Genomic DNA, 21698 nt, shown 5'->3' with positions numbered 1-21698 from the left:
CATGCTATGGCCTCTGTCTGGATGATGCCAGCTCACCTTGTTTTTATTCCTGACACAATCTCCACCAGCATACATAGCCCAAACCAAAGGCTGACTTCTCAGGAAACCATCTGAGATCCTGGGATTGGAGAGCTCCTGGTGAGTTCCTGGGTCTCACGGTGCCGCGCCCCATCCCAGCCATTGTTCAGTGAAGTTTAGTCATTTGTATTACTTTTTTTCTTACTACACTAAGCCATGAACTCCTGCATAGAAGGGACTGAGTTCTATTTATATTTGGAGCCTGTTATGAAAACATACTAAGTGTGAGAAATATTTGCTGAAGCAGAATGCAAAACGAGTCTCCAAATAGCACCAAGTAGAGAACAGATCCCAAAGTAATTATCAAACTGAACTCAAGTCAGGATCTTGGATTTCATTTTCGTTGATAAAAGTCTCCCAGGGCCGGCACAGTGGCTCATGCCTGTAATGCCAGAACTTTGGGGGACTGAGGGGGCTGGATCATGAAGTGAAGAGATGGAGACCATCCTGGTCAAAATGGTGAAACCCTGTCTCTACTGAAATCCAAACAATTAGCTGGTCATGATGGTGCACACCTGTAGTCCCAGCTATTCAGGAAGCTAAGGCAGGAGAATTACTTGAACCTGGGAGGCGGAGGTTGCAATGAGCTGAGATCACACCACTGCACTACAGCCTGGTGACAGAATGAGACTCCATCTCAAAAAAAAAAAAAAAAAAAAAAAAAAGTCTACCAAAACAACTTGAATTTTCTTTCATCCACATCACCCTTGGTCCAAAGTCATGTAAGTGGATGCAGAAATTGCAGAACTATTGCTACGTTGTGGTTGTAAGAATCATTGAACATCTGAAGGAAAAATAAATTCTCAATGAAGCGGGTATCCAGTGAGTCCCATGCCAGAAGTCTCCATGTATATCCTGTGAGTTTAAGGAGTTTGATAAATGCAAAGTTTTCAGGAGATTCCTCCCGTCATCTGCAAATATATATGGAAGTGAGTTGAGCAGACCTGTGAGCATTCTGTTGTAATACACATGCATGTCTACACAGCATTTAGAGGGGTTAATGAGAGGCTGCATTGCTTGGGAACTAAACAGGGCTTTGGAGCTGGGCGTCCTGGGTCCAGACGTTGCCTCCCACTTGCTATCTGTAATCTTGGGCATGTTGCTTCACCTTCCAGTGCCTGAGTGACTCCATCCATAAAATAAGAGTGATAATATCAGATTTATGGGTGGGATTACTGTAAGGATTAAGTCACTACGTAAATTAAAATGTCTGTAAAGCTCTTGGCTCACAGTGCCTTGTAACTCTCAATGGGCGGTGTTACCACTGTCATTCTTAGGCCCCCTCTCGTATATGTAGGAGAGGGTGCCTGGATGGATGGCAGTGATCTGAGATCTGAAACAGGAGACACCACGGGTGTCGTGCGTGTGCCTCTGTGTGTATGCACACAAGGTGTTGGGGAGGGATTCTTGATAAAGATGAGGACTGGCACAAAGGCAGGGGTTGTGACCAAGCAGGGGTTTGCAACCCTGGCTGCCCATTAAAATCACCTAGGAAAAATGTGCAAATGTTTCATGCTTGGGCCACACCCTCAGGAAAGCTGAGATGGGCCCCAACATTGGTGGACTTCCAGCCTCCCAGTGATTCTGGTGGGCAACCATAATTGAGGACCAGTGAGAGAGTGCAGTTTGTTCATGGAATATAAAGCAGGCTTCTCTTGACTTAATGTCTGTTCACCTTGAAGATCTAATGTAGATATCACCTCCTCCAGGAAGCCTTCCATGACCCTTCTACAGTACTCAGTATGTATCTCTTGCACAGTACTTTACAGATATATTATAATTATCTAATTAAATGGCTATAACACAATCAAATGCCTCTTCCAGGCCTGTATGCATTTATGTTTGGCTTCCTAGAGCTTGGCACACCGGTGGGATGGAACCAGCCCTCAGTGAGCAGAGCAAGGGAGTGAGGGAGTGAACAAAGATGCTTGGCTAGTGCCCAGGTGACAAGGACGAAAGTGTGGCTGGCATGGATGCCAGGGCCTTTTTTCAGGACGTTTCAGCTGTGACAGCTCTGGGCTGCAGCTGCCTCCTTGTTAGAGTAAAGGGCCTCCTCTGTCTCTGGAAGAAAGCCTTCCAAGCCCGCCATCTGTGACTGCACAGGCCCGGGCATCTGTGGAGCAGAGAAGTCCTCTTGTGGCTTAATTAGAGGCTTCTTTAACCTTATCTAAAGCCATCTCTATAATCAACTTGAGGAAATATAATCCTCCCAAAGACACGTGTAATGAATAGCTTTTCTTTTTTCTCTTTTTCACTCTGGTGGCTGAACTCTGGATTCATGCTGTCCTTGCCGGTGCCACTGTGGTGGTTGGGGGGCAGTGTGGGGGGTATGATGGTGCTGGGAGGGAGGGAACAAGGAACCCCAGGAAAGGCAGTCTGAGTTCCGGAGGCCTGGGATACCTCCCACCGACACCGAGCCGCCTGTTCATTTTGAAAGAGTCACTGACCCCCACTATCTATCAGCCATTGGGGCTGGCAGTACTGAGAAGGCTAAAGCTCAAAATGCAGGCAAACAGGGATGTAGGGAGTGAAGCGAGCACCGTGTGGTTAACTCGGTGTGGGTAGATGTGCCGTGAGCGATGCCTGTGCGGGTCAAGAATACATCAAGGAGGAAGATCTCAGACTTACAGGCGGGGCATTGGAGAAGTTTCCAGAGTCATCAGAAGCAATATGGACCGCACATGAACTCTATGCATCTAAAATAGAAGTTGAAATTATTTTTTAAAAAAGAATAAGCCAAACACCGCATATTCTCACTCATAAGTGGAAGTTGAACACGTTTACATAGGAAAGGGAACATCACATACCGGGGCCTGTTGAGGGTGGAGGGATAGCAAGGGGGTGGGAGGGTAGGGGAGGAATAGCAGGGGCCTGGGGGCTAGGGGAGGGATAGCATTAGGAGAAATGCCTAATGTGGATGGCAGGGTGATGGATGCAGCCAACCACCATGGCACGTGTATACCTATGTAAGAAACCTGTATGTTCTGCATATATACCCCACAACTTGAAGTACAATTTAAAAAAAGAATAAACAAGAAACAAGGAGACACAAAATTGGCTTCTTAAATGGTTACCTGGTAGAGGATGAAGAAGTCCAACGTGCTGAAGAGAAGAAGGGAAACTGGAAGGTGACCGGAGAAGGCGCTGCAGGGAGACTGTGCACCCTGAACGAGGGCCTGGGGTTGGAGAGAGCCGGGTGTATACGCAGCCTGCTGCAGGCACGTGTGTGTGGCTGGGAACGGGTGTGCATTGGGCAAGGCCGGGGATTTGCAGAGGTGAGGTTTGCAGAGGAGACACTTTCAGGGCCAGGAGTGCCACGTGCTGATGCAGGAGGTTGGTTCTTATTAGTGGGCACTGGTTCAAGAATCTATCTAGAAGTCACTTACAGTTCATCCAAAGGCCTCACTCTGTAGCTAGGAGGTTTTCTAATGACTGACACTGCCCGCGATATCCCCTATCCAACTTTTACTTTTTTAAAACACTTTAGACCATGATAGATGGGAATGGGCCGATAGTGGACACTCCCTTTTTGACCCCTGCCTGCCCCAGAGCCAGTACTGGAAGGAAAGCTTCCATCAGAAGAAAATGCAGGCCATTCCCACATTTTGGAGTTTCGTGGTTTGTGTCATTATTGCAGACTTACCTTACCTTTCAGAAAAAGTAGCTCAGAGATGATGCTGTGGCTGAATGATGTTCCATACCTGGAAGCAAGTCATTCATGATAAAGCAAAAATCTGCAACATTTAGAGAACCTTACCATGTGCCAAAACCCGCCTTCCCTCTTTGTCTTACCCTTGGATGCCCCACTTTACCCACTCGGTCTCCATCTAGCACCAGTTTTCAGTCTAAGAATAGCAGAAGTGTCCAGCATTTCAAGCTATTTGGACTTGGATCTCCTCATATGTGATTACATCCAAAAGCAGTGATTTTCTTTGCATACTCACTTTACAGATGGAGAAACTGAGGCACAGGGCAAGGAAGGGAAAGGAATGGGATTGGATGTGGCTGTGGCTGTGGCTGTGGCTCCGTGTCCCCGGTCTATTGTGCATGGTAGAGAGTGCCACGGCACTTTTAATTATGAACTCTACTCCTGTTTCTACCACTGAACAAGGCTCCCCACAGACAGAGACCTGCTCTTGTTCAACTCTGAGTTCTCTCTCATTTTAAACATGTGCCTGGGACATGGAAGTGGCTCATTAAAAGCTTGAATAAGTGGTGAAGCTTAGAGGTCAGTGACAGACCTTGGCAACTGGCTGTCTGCCATCCTCAGAGATGTGGACTCTCTTCTTCTCACCTCTACAGAATTCAAGTTGCTCCCCCAAAAGATGGTTCTCCTGGTTCTAAACTGCAGCTCTCTAAAGCGTTTCTGTCTAGAGGGTCTCTCCCAAAGCCTCTAGGCCCTCTCTAGTCTAATTCCTCTTAGTTTTAGTTAATGTAACCAGGAATCCTCCTTAAGAAATGTGCAGTGAAGCCAGGTATCGGGGCTCATGCCTGTAATCCCAACACTCTGAGGCAGGTAGTTCACTTGAGCCCAGGAGTTTGAGACCAGCCTGGGAAACATAGTAAGACCCCATCTCTACAAAAAGTTGTCTGGGTGCAGTGGCATATACCTGTAGTCCTAGCTACTCCAGAGGCTGAGACAGGAGGATTGCTGCAGCCCGGGAATTCAAGGCTGCAGTGAACCATGATCATACCACTACACTCCAGCCTGGATCACAGAGCAAGACGCTGTCTCTCAAAGGAAAAAAAACGTGGAATAATGTGAGAAGGATTATGGAGAAAAGCTATGGAGCATCTACCAGGTACAAACCGCCTCACTCCTCAGGTGCTGTGAGGTTATAGAGATGCTCACTTCTCTCAGGAGGTGTTTTAAACACTTACCATGTGAAGGTGGCATGGTGATGTGGCTTCATAGTCATGCATCCCTCCAATTGGATCCCTGCTCTGTGTAAGGTTGGGCATTCTTTTACTAATTCTTGTTTCACTTCCTGTAATTGGATAGTCACAGTAACTGTGCCAGAGGGTGGCTGGGGGATTAGATGGAGAGCACCATAAAATGCCTAGTGTTCTGCTTTCCAAACAGGAGAGAGTACTGATTGGAAGTTATAACTATTGTAAAGTACTATGTCCAGAACGTGGTGGGATACAGAGTCGAGTCCAGTATATGGATCTGGGGTACCTTGAAGAGTTTGGGGAGAATGTGAGTAATAGGTTTCCAGCTGGTGGCAACTGCGAAGATTTCATAAAGTGTTCTTGGCTCTGGGAATTGAAAGGTAGGGAAATTGACTTTTGTGGTGATGGGATTAGAAGGCTTGGATAGAAAAGTTGAAAGGGTTTATCCAGGATAAACAAAGAGAGAGAAAAACTATTAAAGGTGCAAGATCTTTATGGAACCCTAAGGGTAAGCTGTATTTAGAACATACATGAAAGTAAAATGAAATGGAAGAGATACACTGGGACTTGGTAGTGGGCAATCTTGTCTGTTAAGGGCTTTGGATGGTTTTCTGTAGACAGCGAGGAACTACCCAAATAATTTATTGTTGCCATTGCTGTTTTAGCTTCCAGATCAAACATGATAACATGATCCTGTAGTACTATGAGGTGTAATACAATGCTACAGATGTGCAGAGAAAAAAGAGTGATTTATTGAAAACAGAAAAGTCAGTAAAGGCTTCAGGAGGAAGACTGCAATGCCTTCATGGTCAGGAGCCTTGACTACCACCTCTTTTGCCTCTGCAGATGTTGAACAATCCAGAGAAGATTGCCGAGCAGATAAGCAAGGATCTGTCCTGGCTCACCTCCCACATGATGGCTCTGTGGACCCAGTTCCTGGACACAGTCACTCTGCACTCCCAAGTGACCACTTATCTCACCCAGGAACACCACACCCTGAGGGTGAGTCACCAGCTGGTGCACATTCTCCAATCACATGCATTTGATTTCTTTGGAGGACACTTTATGAGAATTGGATCAAGCACTGGGATTGGCATCTAGATCTTCTTGCTTCCCTGCTTCCACCATGAACATGCGGGTGGCATTGAGAACTTAACGTAGCCTCTCAGGCCTTTGCTGTGTCATTCATAGAATTCCTGCCTTGGTAATCCCAGAGGATGCCAGAGCCTATTACAAGGAATAATATAAGTGCTTAGAAAAGAGTTTGGAAACAATGCTTTTTAACAGAAAACATTGCTCTCTGTGTATTTCTCTGCCACCAGCCTAGGTGGACATGGGTGGGTGCTAATGCATAATTAAATATGTTGGTATTTAGACCAACATCTTGTTAGAACAAGATGACAAAACATATGAAGATCAGAGTGCACAAAATGTTGAGAGAACATACATGGTGGGCTTTGGGAATTCTGTTTCATCTGCATTTATGTCTGGACCCTGTTCACAGAGGTTTTATAATCTGGTAGAATAAATAAGACCTCAAGTTAAACATAATAGCAAAAGCAATGTAAGAACAGTTTCATAGACTGCATTAACCTCTGTTTGTAAACCAAGTGTGGGCTAAGAGATATGAATGAGAGAGATCGGCTTGGAGGCATATCAAGACTGTTTCAGAACCTTCAGGTCATGAGCACGGCTCTCCTCCTATTAGTAAATGCCATTCATCTCTTTGACCTCAATTAAAAAAGAGAAAGTGCAGGTAATACCTACCTAAAGAATTGAACTGTTGACTTTGTTTTATTCTGCAGGTCCGAAGGTTTTCTGAGGCCTTCTTTTATATGGAGCACCAAAAACTTGCAGTCCTGACATTTCAGGAGAATCTGTAAGTCATCTATTGCATGCTCTCTTGACTCCTAAAAGCAGCCGCCCCAGACAGGCTTGTTAAAAGTTACTCTTGACTTCCTCACTGGATGTGAAGGGGAGAAGTCTGCCCACCTCTGCAGTTTCTGTCTGCATTTCCTCTGCAGGCACAAGAGTGTCAGACAGCTTGCAGAGGTGGGAGCTGGCAGGTGGTAGAGAAGGTCACCAGCCCAAATTTTCTTTTGTTGAGTGTCATGGTTTTGTAGACAGAATCAAGAAGCCCTAGATCCCTGAAGACATCTGTTCTGAGTCCTCTGCAAAATGAATCAGAAGCAGGTGGTGTGGCCACAAACTATGTCAGAAAAACACAGAATTTGTCTGAGACTCTGCGGTAGCTACGAAATGAATTTAGCATAAGAATTAAGACTGAACTACCACATTAGGAGGGCTGATGAATTTCTAAGTTTGCCTTCTTCCTGAAAAAAAAAAAAAAGAGAGAGAGAGAGAGAGAAAAGTACTCAAGGAATTGAGAGGGTTGGTGGAGGATGAGGTCACTCTCTCATAGATTCCCCAGGTGAGCAGTACAGCAGAGAATCCTTTAACATGTTTTGTCCTCTGGTCCACAATCCAAGGGTTTCTTTTGGCTTCCGAACGATATGGTCACCTCAGAAATTAAATGTGGATGGAATAATGTTTGAGATGCCATAGCAAAAATAGAAGGAGAAATACTCAGGATCCATCCATCACTCAAGACAGACCTGGAGACCTTTTCACCTCTCTCATTAGAATCCTATTTTCTCCCCACACTTCTGTTTGGAAAGTACAGTGACATTCACAGCTTGTCTCGTGGATTCTGCAAGTAAGGGAGTCTCACTAAGGGAAGCACAGCCGTGTGTTGAAATGACTAGTCTAGGAATTTCTGCAGCCATTCACTCATTTATTCCTTTATTCCAGTGCCCAACTAGAACTGGCGGAACATATTTTTCTAGAACTAAAATCAAAGAAGAGCTAATCTGATGACAAATATAAGCATAACTGTGAGGGTCACTGAGAAAAATATTGCATATCAAGATCCCTGCAGGAAATCTTCTTTCCAGAGTCACAGCAACAATAGGTAAACCTTAGATTGTGGATCCATGGTTGCATTCTCAAGGAGTGTGAGCACACATAGAGGAGACAGACTCAAAGACCACTGCTCTCCTGGAAGAGCTTTGGAACACCGACCACCAGTACAAACTGCAGATGACCCAGCGCTCAGATTACATGGGTTCAAGACCCTAATCCTGCATTTATTAGCCGTTGGTCTTGGGAAAGTTATGTTTCTGTCCTTCTTGTTTTTTTTCTCACCCCCATCCAGTCTCAGCTTCCTTATCCACACAGTGGGTAAGGTAGTAATTGGGAGGACATAACCGGCACTTCCATGCACAGGGAACGCATGGAGCTAGCCACAGACTCTGCTCAGAGAATGTTAGACGGTGCCTGAAGAAGTAAGCAAATGTGTATTGTCCACATAGGAGTGGAAATACAGCAAGAAGGCAGGGCAGGTGCTGTATACATGGGTCATTTATCCTAGTCAAGAAACAGGCAAGGTAGAAATTATATAATTTCGAGTTTTGACAAATGGAAGAAAAAAGGCAAGATAAGAACAGAAAATGAAGAGAAATGGGGTATGACCAGTGTCCTCATAAATGTTTAACAACCAGCTTTCAGAAGAGCAAAAACAGACAAAGGGCGAGCTGCCTCTGTAGCGTTTGCTGGTTTCTTCTGTGCAAATGTTTTCACGGTGGTCAATTTCAGGCTGCCAGTGTGCTATGGCTGAATATGGAATCGGGAAGAGATGTGCAGAATTAGCCATTGCAAACCGGTGTGAGTGGGCTCCAGTGCAGCAGCAATGCGTAGAAGAGAAAGTCTGTTTTAGGCAAGGTGATAAGAAAAAGCCTTTTTGAAGATGTGAGATTTGAAGAGTGCCTGGGGGTTACAGCAAGCCATGCCATGACATACGAGGATACTGTTTAGGCAGACAGAATGGTTGTCATAAAAGTGCTGATACGGAAGCACAACGTGTTTGAAGAGCAGCAGGAAGGCAAGTGTAGCCAGAACAGAGTGAGAAAGTAGAAGAGGGGAGGGGGGCCAGAGGGCAGCAGGGACCCAACCACGTAGGGGCTTGTCTGCCGGAAAAAGACTTTGGATTGTGTACCATGATAATTACGATTAATGCTTTTGTTTCTCTTTTACCAGCAAATGAGGATGGGCCTTGACATTTCAAATCTTGCGTACAAGATTTGAAATCTTGATTCCGTAACTTGTAATGCTCGTGACATCAAACTAGTTACTGAATCTCTTATATCTAATTTTTTTTAGGTGTAAAGGGAAGATTCCTTCATTCAGTAAATAATGTATTTAGTGTTGACTATGCGTTAGTCACAATTTGGGGTGTTGGATATTCAACAGTGAATAAAGCAGACAAATCCCCTATCTCATTGAGCTTATATTTTGACAATGGAAGGCGTACAAGTGCATAGATATGATATGCTAAGTAGTAATGAATGTTATCGGAAACATACATCTGTGTGAGAGGAACAGAAAGTACTAGTTCATGGAATTGTCACAGAAGGTCTCTTGGAGAAGGTGATGGTTGAGTGGAAATCTGATTCAGGTGGGAGATGGAGCTCCCTAGATCCCTAGGGGATTGGAATGTTTATCCTCTGAGTGACTTTAGAGATGAGAGAATGTTGTAAGCTTTCAATGAAGAGTAGACATTAACAGAAAACATAAATCATAGACTAAGATAGGAGGGATACTACTCAGGAAAAAGTAAATGTTTAGCCAGGTCATCAAGAATAAGAAGAGCTAAAGACAGAGAGGGAGAATTTTATTTCAGACTGAGAAAATTGCTAGAGAAAAGGTACGAAGTGCTGTGAAGAGAAGTGAGGCTCACCATGAGATAGTGAAGAGGGGTGATGCAGGGCTGGCATCTATGCGTGAACGTGGTTCTGCACACCTGGAGGTCAGAGCTGGAGAGAGGTCATCGGCCCCGAGAGGTCATGCTGCTTAACACACAAGACAGTGGCACACTCCCAATCAGGATGGACATGGGGCAATGCAGATGGCCCAGGTGAAACTCATCTTCAAGACGCATCTTGTTCAGGCTCAGATTAAATTGTGTTGCTCAAACAGTGGATCACAATCATTTAGTGGACAGTGAAATCAACTTAGTGTATTTGGAATAGTGCGTCTTAAATGAATTAGGATAGGATAGGCGGGAATAAGAAAGGGCAGGGCAGTGCGGAATGGATGGTACGAGGAAGGAGTGTTGGCTGAAGCTTTTGCTTCAGTACATGCGTTTCTCGGGGGATATGATTGCACTGGGTTGCATTGGAAATGAAGACCATCCTTTGCCTTGGGTCCTAATTTTTGAGATGTGTTCACAAATGATTTAGAATCGGCCAGCAGCAAGAGTGTGTGTTATTGTTCCTCTTGTCTGTTTTACCAGTGTCTAGCCAGCACTTTTCACACAGCAAGGAGGTGTTGAGTGAAAGTTTGCTGAGGAATGAATGTGGAAGGGGTGATGGGAAGAAGATCTATCTTGATGTGTTCATTTTCATAACAATAATTATGAGATATCACTCTGACTTTTACATTTCCTGTGTTGATAATTTTAAGTTTTAACTTTTGAAAAGGAATTCATTCTAAGAGATGCTATGTCCATAGGGCTGAACGCAATAGGCATTTTACCTGGTGTGAATAAATAGGCATTTATTCACAGTGCTTAGTCTATTGAAATTACTCTGATGGGAAACTTGAGTGTTTTACATACTTTGGCTCATGTAATGTTCACATTAACTCGATGAGGTAGGTACTAATATTTTTCCCACTCTAAAGAAGAAACTGAGGAATCCTGGGCTCAGAGAGATTAAGTCACTTACCTTAGACCACACAGCCAGCAAGTGACACAAATGTGGATCTGTTGGAGCCCAGAGACCACACTCGTAACCTCCTGGCTTTGGCTCCTCCGTGCACTGTTGAGCCATCATCCTAAGGAGCACATGAGAAGAAATAAAGTGAAAAGCAGATTTTTGAAGCTCTGAAACAGAAGTGTCCTCATGCTTTCGTGCTGTATTTCTGGAGTCAGGATTACAGTCCCACAGCATGAGCCCGAGCTCAGGTAAACCTGACGTTGAAAAGAACGGATGAGCCAGGTCCTGTATGCTCCAGGAGACTCCTTCCCTATGTGCCACACAGAATAACCTAACAAAAACCCAAGGATTCTGCCTGAATGCTCAGAATGGAAGTGTCTCTGCCTACTCTGCCAACAACTGGTTTCCAAGCAAACTGCTCCCCAGAGTGTCATTTAGATGGATGAGGAGGGACCCATGTGCTGAACAGGGGCCATGCATGGAGCATGCACACTCAGACACAGGTGTGCAAGGCTGACCTATGCAGGCTTCATTCCAGGCTAGTCTCTTCCCACTGGTATGGCTTCTGCAGTGGGGGGATGGGGGGTGGGGGAGGAATGCGCAGGGAGGGGATTGGGAGGTGACAGTTTGAAAAGGCAAAGACAGAGTTCAGATTCCTGTTTGGAGCCTCTTGAGGATAAGGAATGAGGATTTCTTACTCAGTTAATGCTACTCTTAGTTGTTTATATGTGTTTGCTCACTCAGTTCCCTTTCTCCTTCCCTTCCTCCCCCCCCCTGCATGATTATCCATCACCCATTATATCCAGGAACTGATCTGGGGACTTTCCATACAGTGATTTAGAAAACAAACAAGGTAGAAAAGGTCTCAGCCCTCGCTGGACAGGGAAGACAATAAATAAATTTGCAAATAAGCAAGAAAATTTAAGACAGGGCTAAAAAAACCTGGTGATAGAAAGTTCCTGATTTGACCGAATAGGACCAGTGGCTGTCTAAAGTAGGATGTTAAAGGAGAACGGTTCAGAGAAGGTGACATTGACACTAAGGGCTGAAGGTGGGAAGAAGCCCCAGAGGACGGTACATTGCAGGTGGCGGTAATGGCCAGTGCAGAGGCCCTGAGGCCAGACACAACCTAAAAGCTGCACCAAAGATCTAGGAGAATGTCCGCGGGGTTGGAGGGCTATGTGAAGACGCAGGTGGGGGAGTTACAGTGGCGGCTGGGATGGGGGTCCTCCAGAGCCTTGGAGGGTCCACAGTCAGGATTCACTCCCAGTTTTGCTGATAATAAACTCATCTCCAACTCCACATTCTCCCTAGTTTGCTTAATACAAAGAGAACGTGGTTTTCTCCTTTAAATATTGGTCAAGTATTGTTGCCTTTTAATTGACCTTTCTTAGCCTATCCCTCTTTATTCTCCACAGAATCCTATAAAACACAATCACATCAACATACACTGTACATGCAGCAATACATTCCCACATATGAATTCATGCACATACCTAGTGACACCCATGTGCACACCCATGCACACTTCTGCATGTATAAACACATATGTGTCCTTGAAAACACATGTGCACATGCGTATACACACAGGAAAACATATGTCACACCCATATCCACACACCTGCACACACCAACACATGTCGACAAACCTCCTCACTCACAGACTCACTGCCTGGTCAGAATGATCGTTCTCAAACACAGACGAGGCTGTGGCCCTTGCTGGCCTATTGTTCTTCACAGTTTCCTCATTGGCCACATAGAGTCTAGACTCAAAAAAGGTGCTCGGGACCTTCCTGCGGCCCCAGCCTCCCTGTGCTGCCTCCTCTGAACTGCTCTTGCAGGGTTTCCTGGTTCCCTGCATACGCCATGTTGATTAATTGTATTCATGTAACAAGTACTTTTAGTCAAAATCCTGTTCACTATATAGGAGGCATTGCCTAAGGCACTTGGGATACATCACTTCAGTGAGCAAAACGGCATGTGTCAGAGGACAGGTGCTAACCACTTAGCCTTGTGAACCAGTAAGTTATGCAGTATGATAGAAGGTGACAGGCATTGTCAAAACACAGAGCAGGGTAAGTGGACATCACAATTGCCTTTGGCTGGGCTGAGTCGGGTGGACTGTGGCGTTTCCTAACTGTGATCTTTGCCCTGGAGGAGAGAGTATCCCTGCCTGGAACACTTCTCCCTGAATTGCTGCAGTCAGTTACCACCTGCTAATTTCTGTTACCGGGATCTGTTTTTGTCAGTGCTCTCCAGAGAGACAGAACCCATAGGATATACATGGAGAGTGAGAAGTGAGAAGGAATATATTAGGACAATTGACTCACTTTGTTGTAGAGACCAAGAAATCCCACGAGGGGCCTTCTGCCAGCTGGAGGACCCAGGGAGCTGGTAGCATGGCTCAGGCCAGGCTTGAATTCCTCAGAACCAGGGAAGCTGATGGGGGCCAAAGGCCTGGGAGGCCCTGGACTCCAGTGGGTGCAGAGGGGGCTGTTGAGAGTCCCGGAGTCCCAGAGCTGGAAAGTCTAGAGTTCTGACAGCAGGAAAAGAGCATTCCAGATCCAAGAGAGCACGGGAGATGAATTTTCCTTTCCTCTGCTTTTTGTCCCACCCAGGACCCAGCTAATTGGATGGTGCCACCCACATTAAGGGTAGATCTTCCTCACTCATTCCCACAATTTGCACGCCGGTCTCCTCTGGAGACACCCTCACAGACACACCTGGGGCAGCCCAGGCATTCTAATCCATGCCAAACCACCTGGGTTTCCCTTTCAGTAGAAGCATTGAGAATGATCCATGCAATGTTGGAGAACGTTTAGTGCTTTGCCAGCTATATGGGGAACACATAATCCAATCAAGGTGACATCCAAAATCAGCCATCACAGATCCACCCCTTGTCACCTTGGCACCCATTTGCATTTCTTAAACCATATTTAATCTTCAAGTAAAGACAGTAAGAGTGTCATAGTTTCATCTAGCATGACACAACTATCCTGCAACTTCCTCTAGACAGCCACATCGCACTGGCCATGCATCAGGTTTAAGGAGGCCAGGGAAGCTTCCCCCAGGAGGCCTGCCTAGCAAAACCTTGCACTTGCCTGTGGTTGGGCTAAGAGTCATGCACAGGATGTTGGCCTAGAGCCAGACTCTTCAGATTCCTCCAATCAGAGGGAGGCACTGATTTCTAGGTACCCTTTAGCATTTTCACTCTGTTTTCAACACTTGCTAGACATTGTTTTAAGTGCTTGGTCACATTCATGATAGCCTTATGCTAAAAAAGCTGCATTTTCCTAGATCACAGCCTGCGTAACTTAGACCTAACTCTCCCACACCTGTCCTGCTATATTGTAATTATTTGCTTAATCACTTTTTTTTTTTCATGACTGTTAGCTCATTAGACCTAAAATCAAGCTGCAATCCTCTAGGTATACTTCATAGCCTGTGCACACCATCCTAAATCCACTGGTGTTCAACATATTTTCTAATAAATAAAAAACTGGACCAGAAGTTTCAGATTCAGAGGGTGGTAAACAGTGTAGAATTTACTGCAACAAAATTCCATTTAAACACTCAGATAAGAATATTGAAAGAGTTAAATATTCTGAGAATTCCATTTAAGCATTTGGATAAGAATATTTAAAGAGTTAAATATACTGAGAAGGATATTTAAAGAGTTAAATATTCTGAAAAGTCACAGATTTATGAAGCTGTCTCTTCTCTATTTTGGTGGGTGAAGTTCCAATTGAAAAATGAGAAGGAAACAAAATATATATATTTAATATGTATATTGTGGATATGTGTAGGAAATTGTAGTTAATATGTAAATTCAGTATGTGTGTATATTATATGAAATATATATATGTAAATATATATGTCTATAGTTTTATCTTCATTGCATCTGTTATTGAAGATGCTGGGTTTGAGAAGCTGCTTTGAGTCTGTGCAGCATTTCACAGTTGTGAACCCTTCTACAGGCAGCTGGTCTACAAGGCTAGAGAGTAAGTGGGCTGGCTGCTCGAACAAGAGTGATAGACAGGCAGAAACTAGCTCTGCAAGCTCAAGTCTTCTCCAAAAGTCACAGACTCTGTGAGGTTTGAATTCAAATATGCCAAAATATGACCAGATCTTAAGAGGTCTAAGAAGTTAAAAAAAAAAAAAAAAGAGTAAAGGATATGTAGATTTACACTTTTTCCCCAAAAATACTAATTTAGGATTTCTAGTCATTTAAAAACTCAGCTTGCTTTCCACTAATGTGGTATTTATTACATTCCACTAAAATGGTCTATGATAAATACCCTTGTGTTTCCACTAATCCTACAATCCACGTCCTCTATCTAACCTTAACGCCTCAGCCAGTTCCAAGGCAAAGCAGTCGACTGCTCTGGGGGCTGAGTAGGTGGGTGGAAGAAAGCGAGAGTGATGGGCAGAGCAGAGTTGGCTGAGAATTTTCCCAGTGTTTTTCTGGGATTAGGAAGAGGGGGCAACAGTTTGAAACCTTTGCCTCTTCCCTGGATGTTCACCCTGCCGTGTGCTCCCCAGGATACAGACACACAGCCAGCTGTCCCTGGACATCCGGAACTCAGAGTACCTCACCAGCATGCCCCCGCTGCCCGCAGAGTGCCTGGACATTGACGGCGATTGGAACACCCTGCCGGTCATCTTTGAGGACAGATACGTGGACTGCCCTGCCACAGGTTTGTCTGTTGTGTGTTGAAAAGACTCAGGAATAACTCTGTCCCGTGGGTGTCCGACAGTGGCCCAGTCTGTTTATGTCCCAGCAGAAGTGAGACCAAATTAATGAAGGATTTTGTCAGTTCGTAGAGAGGAAACAAGGTAATGGTTTGAAATGACTTTATTTCCGTGAAATTGACGAACAGATCTAACAAAATAACAGTGAAAAACTTCCTCCTTGACTCCTTCTGGAATGGAATTATATGTAGTGCTTCAGCATTTTCACCTGCAAAATAGGAACCACAGCCTGCCCACCCCCACACCATAGTGACATGAGAGTCAGATGAAGATCCTTTCTTGTCTCAAATGTGCCTTTCAAATAAATGCCATTTCCAGGTGAACTTTGAAGGCATTGGGCCATCTGGGCCACTATCGGTGTGGAGTTGGCACATTCTCCCCTTGTCTGCCTGGGTGTTTTTTCTCCATGTGTTTCCATTTCCACCCATACTCTGCAGCTTTGCCCGTTAGGTGAATTGGTGTGTATGCATCAGTGTGGTCTGAGTGAGTGTGGGTGTGGGTGAGTGCGCCCTGAGATGGGATGGAGTCTTGTCCAGAGCTGAGCCCTGCAATGAGACAGTGTCTTGTCCAGGCTGATTTGTTGTCCTGAGCCACCAGGGAAGTGGACAAAGTGTGGAAGCACTCAGGGAGCTACCGTATTTCTGATGGATTGTGAACTTCACGGCTTGGCAGGAGGTGCTCCTTACAATTTCACTTTGCAGACATTTCTTCTTTGATCTAAGGCACCACCACTACAACTGCTGTCACTCATTGAGTCACCAAACACTGGACAAATTATTACTATTATTATTTTGAGGCAGAGTCTTGCTCTGTTGCCCAGGCTGGAGTGCAATGGCGTGATCTCGGGTCACCGAAAACTTTGCTTCCCGACTTCAAGCGATCCTCCTGCCTCAGCCTTCTAAATAGCTGGGATTACAGGCGTGTGCCACCATGCATGTTGTATTTTTAGTAGAGACGGAGTTTCTCCATGTTGGTCAGGCTGGTCTCGAACTCCTGACCTCAAGTGATCCACCTGTCTCGGCCTACAAAAGTGCTGGGATTACAGGTGTGAGCCACTGTGCCTGGCCTATTTGTTTTTATTAATTATTCTTAAATGTATACATAGCTCAGATTTACTTCAGAGTTAAATATTAGAAGTGTTTTAGGTCTTTATTTAGAAGTTTAATGGTGTTTTCGGGATCAGAAATATGCCATAGGAACTTAAATCTTGTTTATAGCAATTAGCCTAAAGTAAAATTGGTTCTATTATGCATCCTTTTAATCATGTTATAGGTCAGTGTTTCCAGCAACCTATTGATGATGTTAAATGAGGACTTACTGTATATAGATTAATAGATGGATGATTCATTTCAGGAAGAAAAGATAACATGTTTGTGTATATATATCCAGAGTGCAGTCTATTTTGCCGATGTCACACAGAGTTTGTTAACGGGCTGAGAGGTCAAGTGGGAGTGCCCTGGGCATGAGGTCAAGGCTTGTTTCTTGTCCTGCCCCACGGCCCTGCTCCTGGAAACTCAGCAAGCTAAATAGTCCCGTGCTCCCTTCAAGGATCAGAAAAACATCAGGCCCTATGCTGGAGGTTTTAGGTGCTTTATCTCTTTAATCCTATAAACAATTTTGCAAGCTCTATGCCACAGAGAAAATCTGAGGCACTAAGTGGAAGAATTTATTAAAGATCACAAGGCTTATTAAAGGCAACATTCAAAGCCAACTCAGTCTGATTCCAAAGTCCATGCTCTGCCTTGCTGTCTGTGCAAGGAGTTTTAAATCATTATGTTCAGGTGCCCATCATTTAAGCGATGCTTTAAAGTACCTAATTTTCAAAGATTCTGCAACCTGAGACTTGTAGAATATTTAAAAAATCCGAGTGACTTTCCAAGGGCAGTGCAACCTTGCAAACATATGGTTCTTTTGTTCTCAGTTATACCCTGACATCTACTGTCCACACAGTGTATAGCAGTTACAAAGTGTACAGACCAGAGACAGCCTAAAATCAACTGGTCGAAACAAGTTTAAAACATGACCCTGAGACTTTTTCTTCTGTGAGGTGTGTGTGCCTGTCCATATGTGTGTTTGCATATATACGTATGTATACATATGTAGGTATGCATGTATATTTATAGGTTAGTGCATCTTCATTAGAGTTATGTGATTTAACTACAGAGAATCTGAACTGTTGGAGAAGAAATTTAATCACCCGCTATCCAAACCTCTCGTGTTATCATTATTAGGTTTGGTTGCAGATTGTCTTTCAGGCTTTTTTTTTCTGCACATAATAACTTATGTTCTTGTGAATATAAATCTCAGTCCCTCAACTCGCAGGTGCAGTTATATCACATATCTCTATTTTTTTTTTTAACTTACATTTTGTTTAATTGTACTTTAGGTTCTAGGGTACATATGCAGATCAGGCAGGATTGTTGCATAGGTACACACAGGGAAATGTGGTTTGCTGCTTCCATCCCCTGTCACCTACATCTGGCATTTCTCCCCATGTTATCTCTCCCCAACCTCCCCACCCCACTGCTGTCCCTCCCTTGCCCTCCCCCAACAGACCCCAGGGTGTGATGCTCCCCTCCCTGTGTCCATGTGTTCTCATTGTTCAACACCCGCCTATGAGTGAGAACATGCGGTGTTTGATTTTCTGTTCTTGTGTCAGTTTTCTGAGAATGATGGTTTCCAGTTTCATCCATGTCCCCACAAAGGACACGAACTCATCGTTTTTTGTGGCTTCATAGTATTCCATGGTGTATATGTGCCACATTTTTTGTCCAGTCTATAATTGGTGAGCATGTGGGTTGGTTCCAGGTCTTTGTTTGTCCAAACCTGCAGTTTCCTCTAAGCCATTGGTTACCCATATTTATGTTGTGAACCTCCGAAATCTGAGCTATGTCTCGGTTAATTTAGAAAGTTTATTTTGCCAAGGTCGAGGACATGCACCTGTGACAGCCTCAAGAGGTACTGACCAGATGTGTCCAACGTGGTCAGGACAGTTTGGTTTCACGCACTTTAGGGAGACGTGAGACATCAATCAAGATATGTATAAGATGAACACTGGTTGTCAGGAAAGGCAGACAATTGGAAGCAGGGAAGGGGCTTCCAGGTCATAGGCAGATAAGAGGCAGAGGGTTGCATTCTTTTGAGTTTCTTATGAGCCCCTCCAAAGGAGGTAATCAGATACGCATTTATCTCAGTGAGCAGAGGGGTGACTTTAAACAGAATGGAAGCCAGGTTTACCTTAAGCAGTTCCAAGCTTGGCTTTTCCCGTTAGCTTAGTGATTTGGGGGGTCCAGGATAGATTCCTTTTACAATGTCGTATTTTAGGACCAGCCTCTCTTTGCAGCTTCTGTGTTAAGCTTGAGGCTGGGACTCTAGCACAGCCCAGATATACTCATCTTCCTAGAAGAACAAAGGTAATCACTCTCAGAGGTGAGAAGCTCACCACCAGGCTTCTCTCCGTGGACACTGGACCTGAGCCTTCTCAATCCCCCAGACTCCTTTTACAGAAAGATCTGTACCCCCACTCCAAACTAGAAGCTTTTCTTGAGCTCCTTGATCGCTTGCAGAGCATTTTGATGATTCTTTAACCCCAGATCAAAAGCATGAGTGATAAAGAACTATTTTCTCTTCCCTCAAGAGCCCATTGTGCCTTGCCATGATGTTTTCGGATACCATTATGTTCCATTCTTCCAGTATAAGGAAAAAAGGGAAATAAAGATTTCCATTTCTGTGTTAAGATAATAGCATTTGCTGGGAACCGTGGCTCACACCTGTAGTCCCAGCTTCCCAGAGGCTGAGGTGGGAGGTTTGCTTGAGCCCAGGAGTTGGAGGCTACAGTGAGCTATGACTGTGCCTCCTGTCACTGCGCTCCAGCCTGATTGACAGACTGAGACCCTGTCTCTAAAAGGAAAAAAAAAAAACAACTAACAAAAACCATGATAGCGTTTGTTCATGGTCTGTGACAGAACCATGGTGTATTACTGTGTTTTCACGCTGCTGATAAAGACATACCCGAAACTGGGTAATTTATAACGGAAAAGAGGTTTAATGACCCCTCAGTTCCATGTGGCTGAGGAGACCTCACAATCATGGTGGAAGTGGAATGGCACATCTTCACATGGCCGCAGGCAAAGAGAGAATGAGAACCAAGCAAAAGGGCTTTCCCTTCATAAAGCCATCAGCTCTCGTGAGACTTACTCACTAGCATGAGAACAGATTGATCAGGGAAACCGCCCCTGTGATTCAGTTATGTCGCACCTGGTCCTCCCCACAACATATGGGAATTATGGGAGCTACAATTCAAGATAAGATTTGGGGTGGGGACACAGACAAACCATATCACGTGGCCTCAACATGTGTCCTGTGTCAGGCACTCTGCCAGTTCTGTCTTTGTCTGTGCTCCCCCCACACTCATGCCATGTCTCTCTATCCCAAGACAACTGGGAGATTTGCCTAAAGCTGGAAGAGTTGGCCAGATTGTCTGGTGTTGAGTCTTCCCCCTAACAATTAGTAACTGTGTAAAATTGGGCAAAAGGGGCTGTAATTTTTCCTCCATAGGATTGCCGTGACCAGTGGATGGATCAGTCCCTAAAACACTTAAAAAAGCAACTGGCACAAAGGCATTCTGCATGCATGTTAGCTAACACTTTTCATTAGTATCCGACTCTAAATCCATTCTTTCAATTAGATCCTTTGCTACTCTCATTTTTCTATAATTATAAGAGTGAAGCCAATTACTTGCTATTTTGGAAACTGACTGACTTTCTGCACTGCTTATTTTCTGTCTTAACTGTCTGTGATGAATCTGATAAATGTTTTTGTTTTTTTTTTTTAATTCCAAGAATCTATGACTTGCTACCTGTGATATAAAGACCAGATGACTCATTTATACAAGGTGTTCAAGTTCATCTGTGGCATGGGTTCTCTCTCTCTGTCTGACTTCATACCCCCAACACCTCACTCTTGTTCCATCCCGGTGGAGATGAGCCAATACCCGAGCAAAGTGTGCCCTCAGCCTCCCAGGCCTTTGCCCACACCATTCCCTGTGCCTGGCGTGATTCATTCACTCCTTTCTGAAGAAGCTCATTTCATATTCCCCAGCAGTCCCATTCTTTTATTGTTTTGAAGACTTTAAGAGACATTTTAGGTTCCAGTCAAGGAAAATAAAGAGGAAGATACAGAGATTTCCTCCATACTTCCTGCCACCACACCTGCATAGCCTTCATCATTAACGTCTCCCACCTGAATTGGTGCCTTTGTTACAGCAGGTGAATCTCCACTGACACATCATCTTCACCCAAAGTCTCTAGTTTGCACCATTCTTCCTGTTGCACATTCTATGGGTTTGGGCAGATGTATAATGAGTGACATGCATCCACTCATAGTATCATACACAGTAGTTCACTGCTCTAAAAATCCTCTGTGCTCAGTATGTTCATCCTTCCTTCTCCCCAATGCCTGGCAACCACTGATCTTTTTACTGTATTTATAGCTTTGCCATAGGCCATGTTATTTTGGCAGAAAAGATAGCTGTATCTGTGTATGTTTCCCAATATTTTGCAAATCCCTTAAAGGCAGAGACTGATTCACTGTTATAACTAGTACTCACTTTCCCTCTTCCTGAGCCACTGCCTAGGATAAGGATTTTTTACATAGAATATGTCAAAGTACTGTTTATAGTACTAAATGATACTGAAACAACTGTTTTTCAAACCAATGCAAACAATAATGATCACACTATTACTTGTTTTGCTGGGTTTCTGTTCTGTTCTCAATTTATTGCCTATGCACTAGCCATGATGCTAGCTTTGGGGCTACAGAGATTCATACAACACAAACTCTTCTCTCCAGAGTTGACAACAGATGCACAGAAAGATCATAGTAGGGCAATAGGATGTATCACACTGCGTGTTTGTAGAAGGGAGGCTTGGAATTTGTTAGAGAACATCTAACTTGCTGTAGGCTCTGAGAAGGGTCTCCTAGAGAGAAGGAAATTTGTTCAGTCTCAAGATGTGAAGAATGTGTCCTGGTTAAGGAAGAGAGCCATTATTTCCTTGCTGCAATCATAAACTTCATTCAAAAGCATCACATCTTAATGCTTCCTGCAGTCTTTAAGTAGTGTCTGGGTTTACTTCATGATCACATTCAACAGTGATTGCATGGATTTAATTTCTACTAAGATGACATGGAGGATTCAAACTT

General features: G+C 44.3%; 1 protein-coding gene across 4 annotated transcripts in view; it reads left to right on the top strand.

The window, feature by feature from the left end:
• The window catches only part of FAM135B (family with sequence similarity 135 member B), a 359177-nt gene that overhangs the window by 300403 nt on the left and 37076 nt on the right, over positions 1 to 21698 (top strand). For all 4 annotated transcript variants that reach the window (XM_074387183.1, XM_003933681.4, XM_074387184.1 and 1 more), the window contains 3 exons: positions 5818 to 5973; positions 6777 to 6850; positions 15288 to 15442. In XM_074387183.1, coding sequence (XP_074243284.1) covers positions 5818 to 5973; positions 6777 to 6850; positions 15288 to 15442 — 385 coding nt within the window. The remainder of the gene's footprint in view (positions 1 to 5817; positions 5974 to 6776; positions 6851 to 15287; positions 15443 to 21698) is intronic.

The sequence above is a fragment of the Saimiri boliviensis genome, chromosome 15 (assembly GCF_048565385.1).
Source record: "Saimiri boliviensis isolate mSaiBol1 chromosome 15, mSaiBol1.pri, whole genome shotgun sequence".
NCBI classification, from domain to species: domain Eukaryota; kingdom Metazoa; phylum Chordata; class Mammalia; order Primates; family Cebidae; genus Saimiri; species Saimiri boliviensis.
Note: the sequence above shows the minus strand (reverse complement) of the source record. Positions and strands in the feature narration are given on the sequence as shown.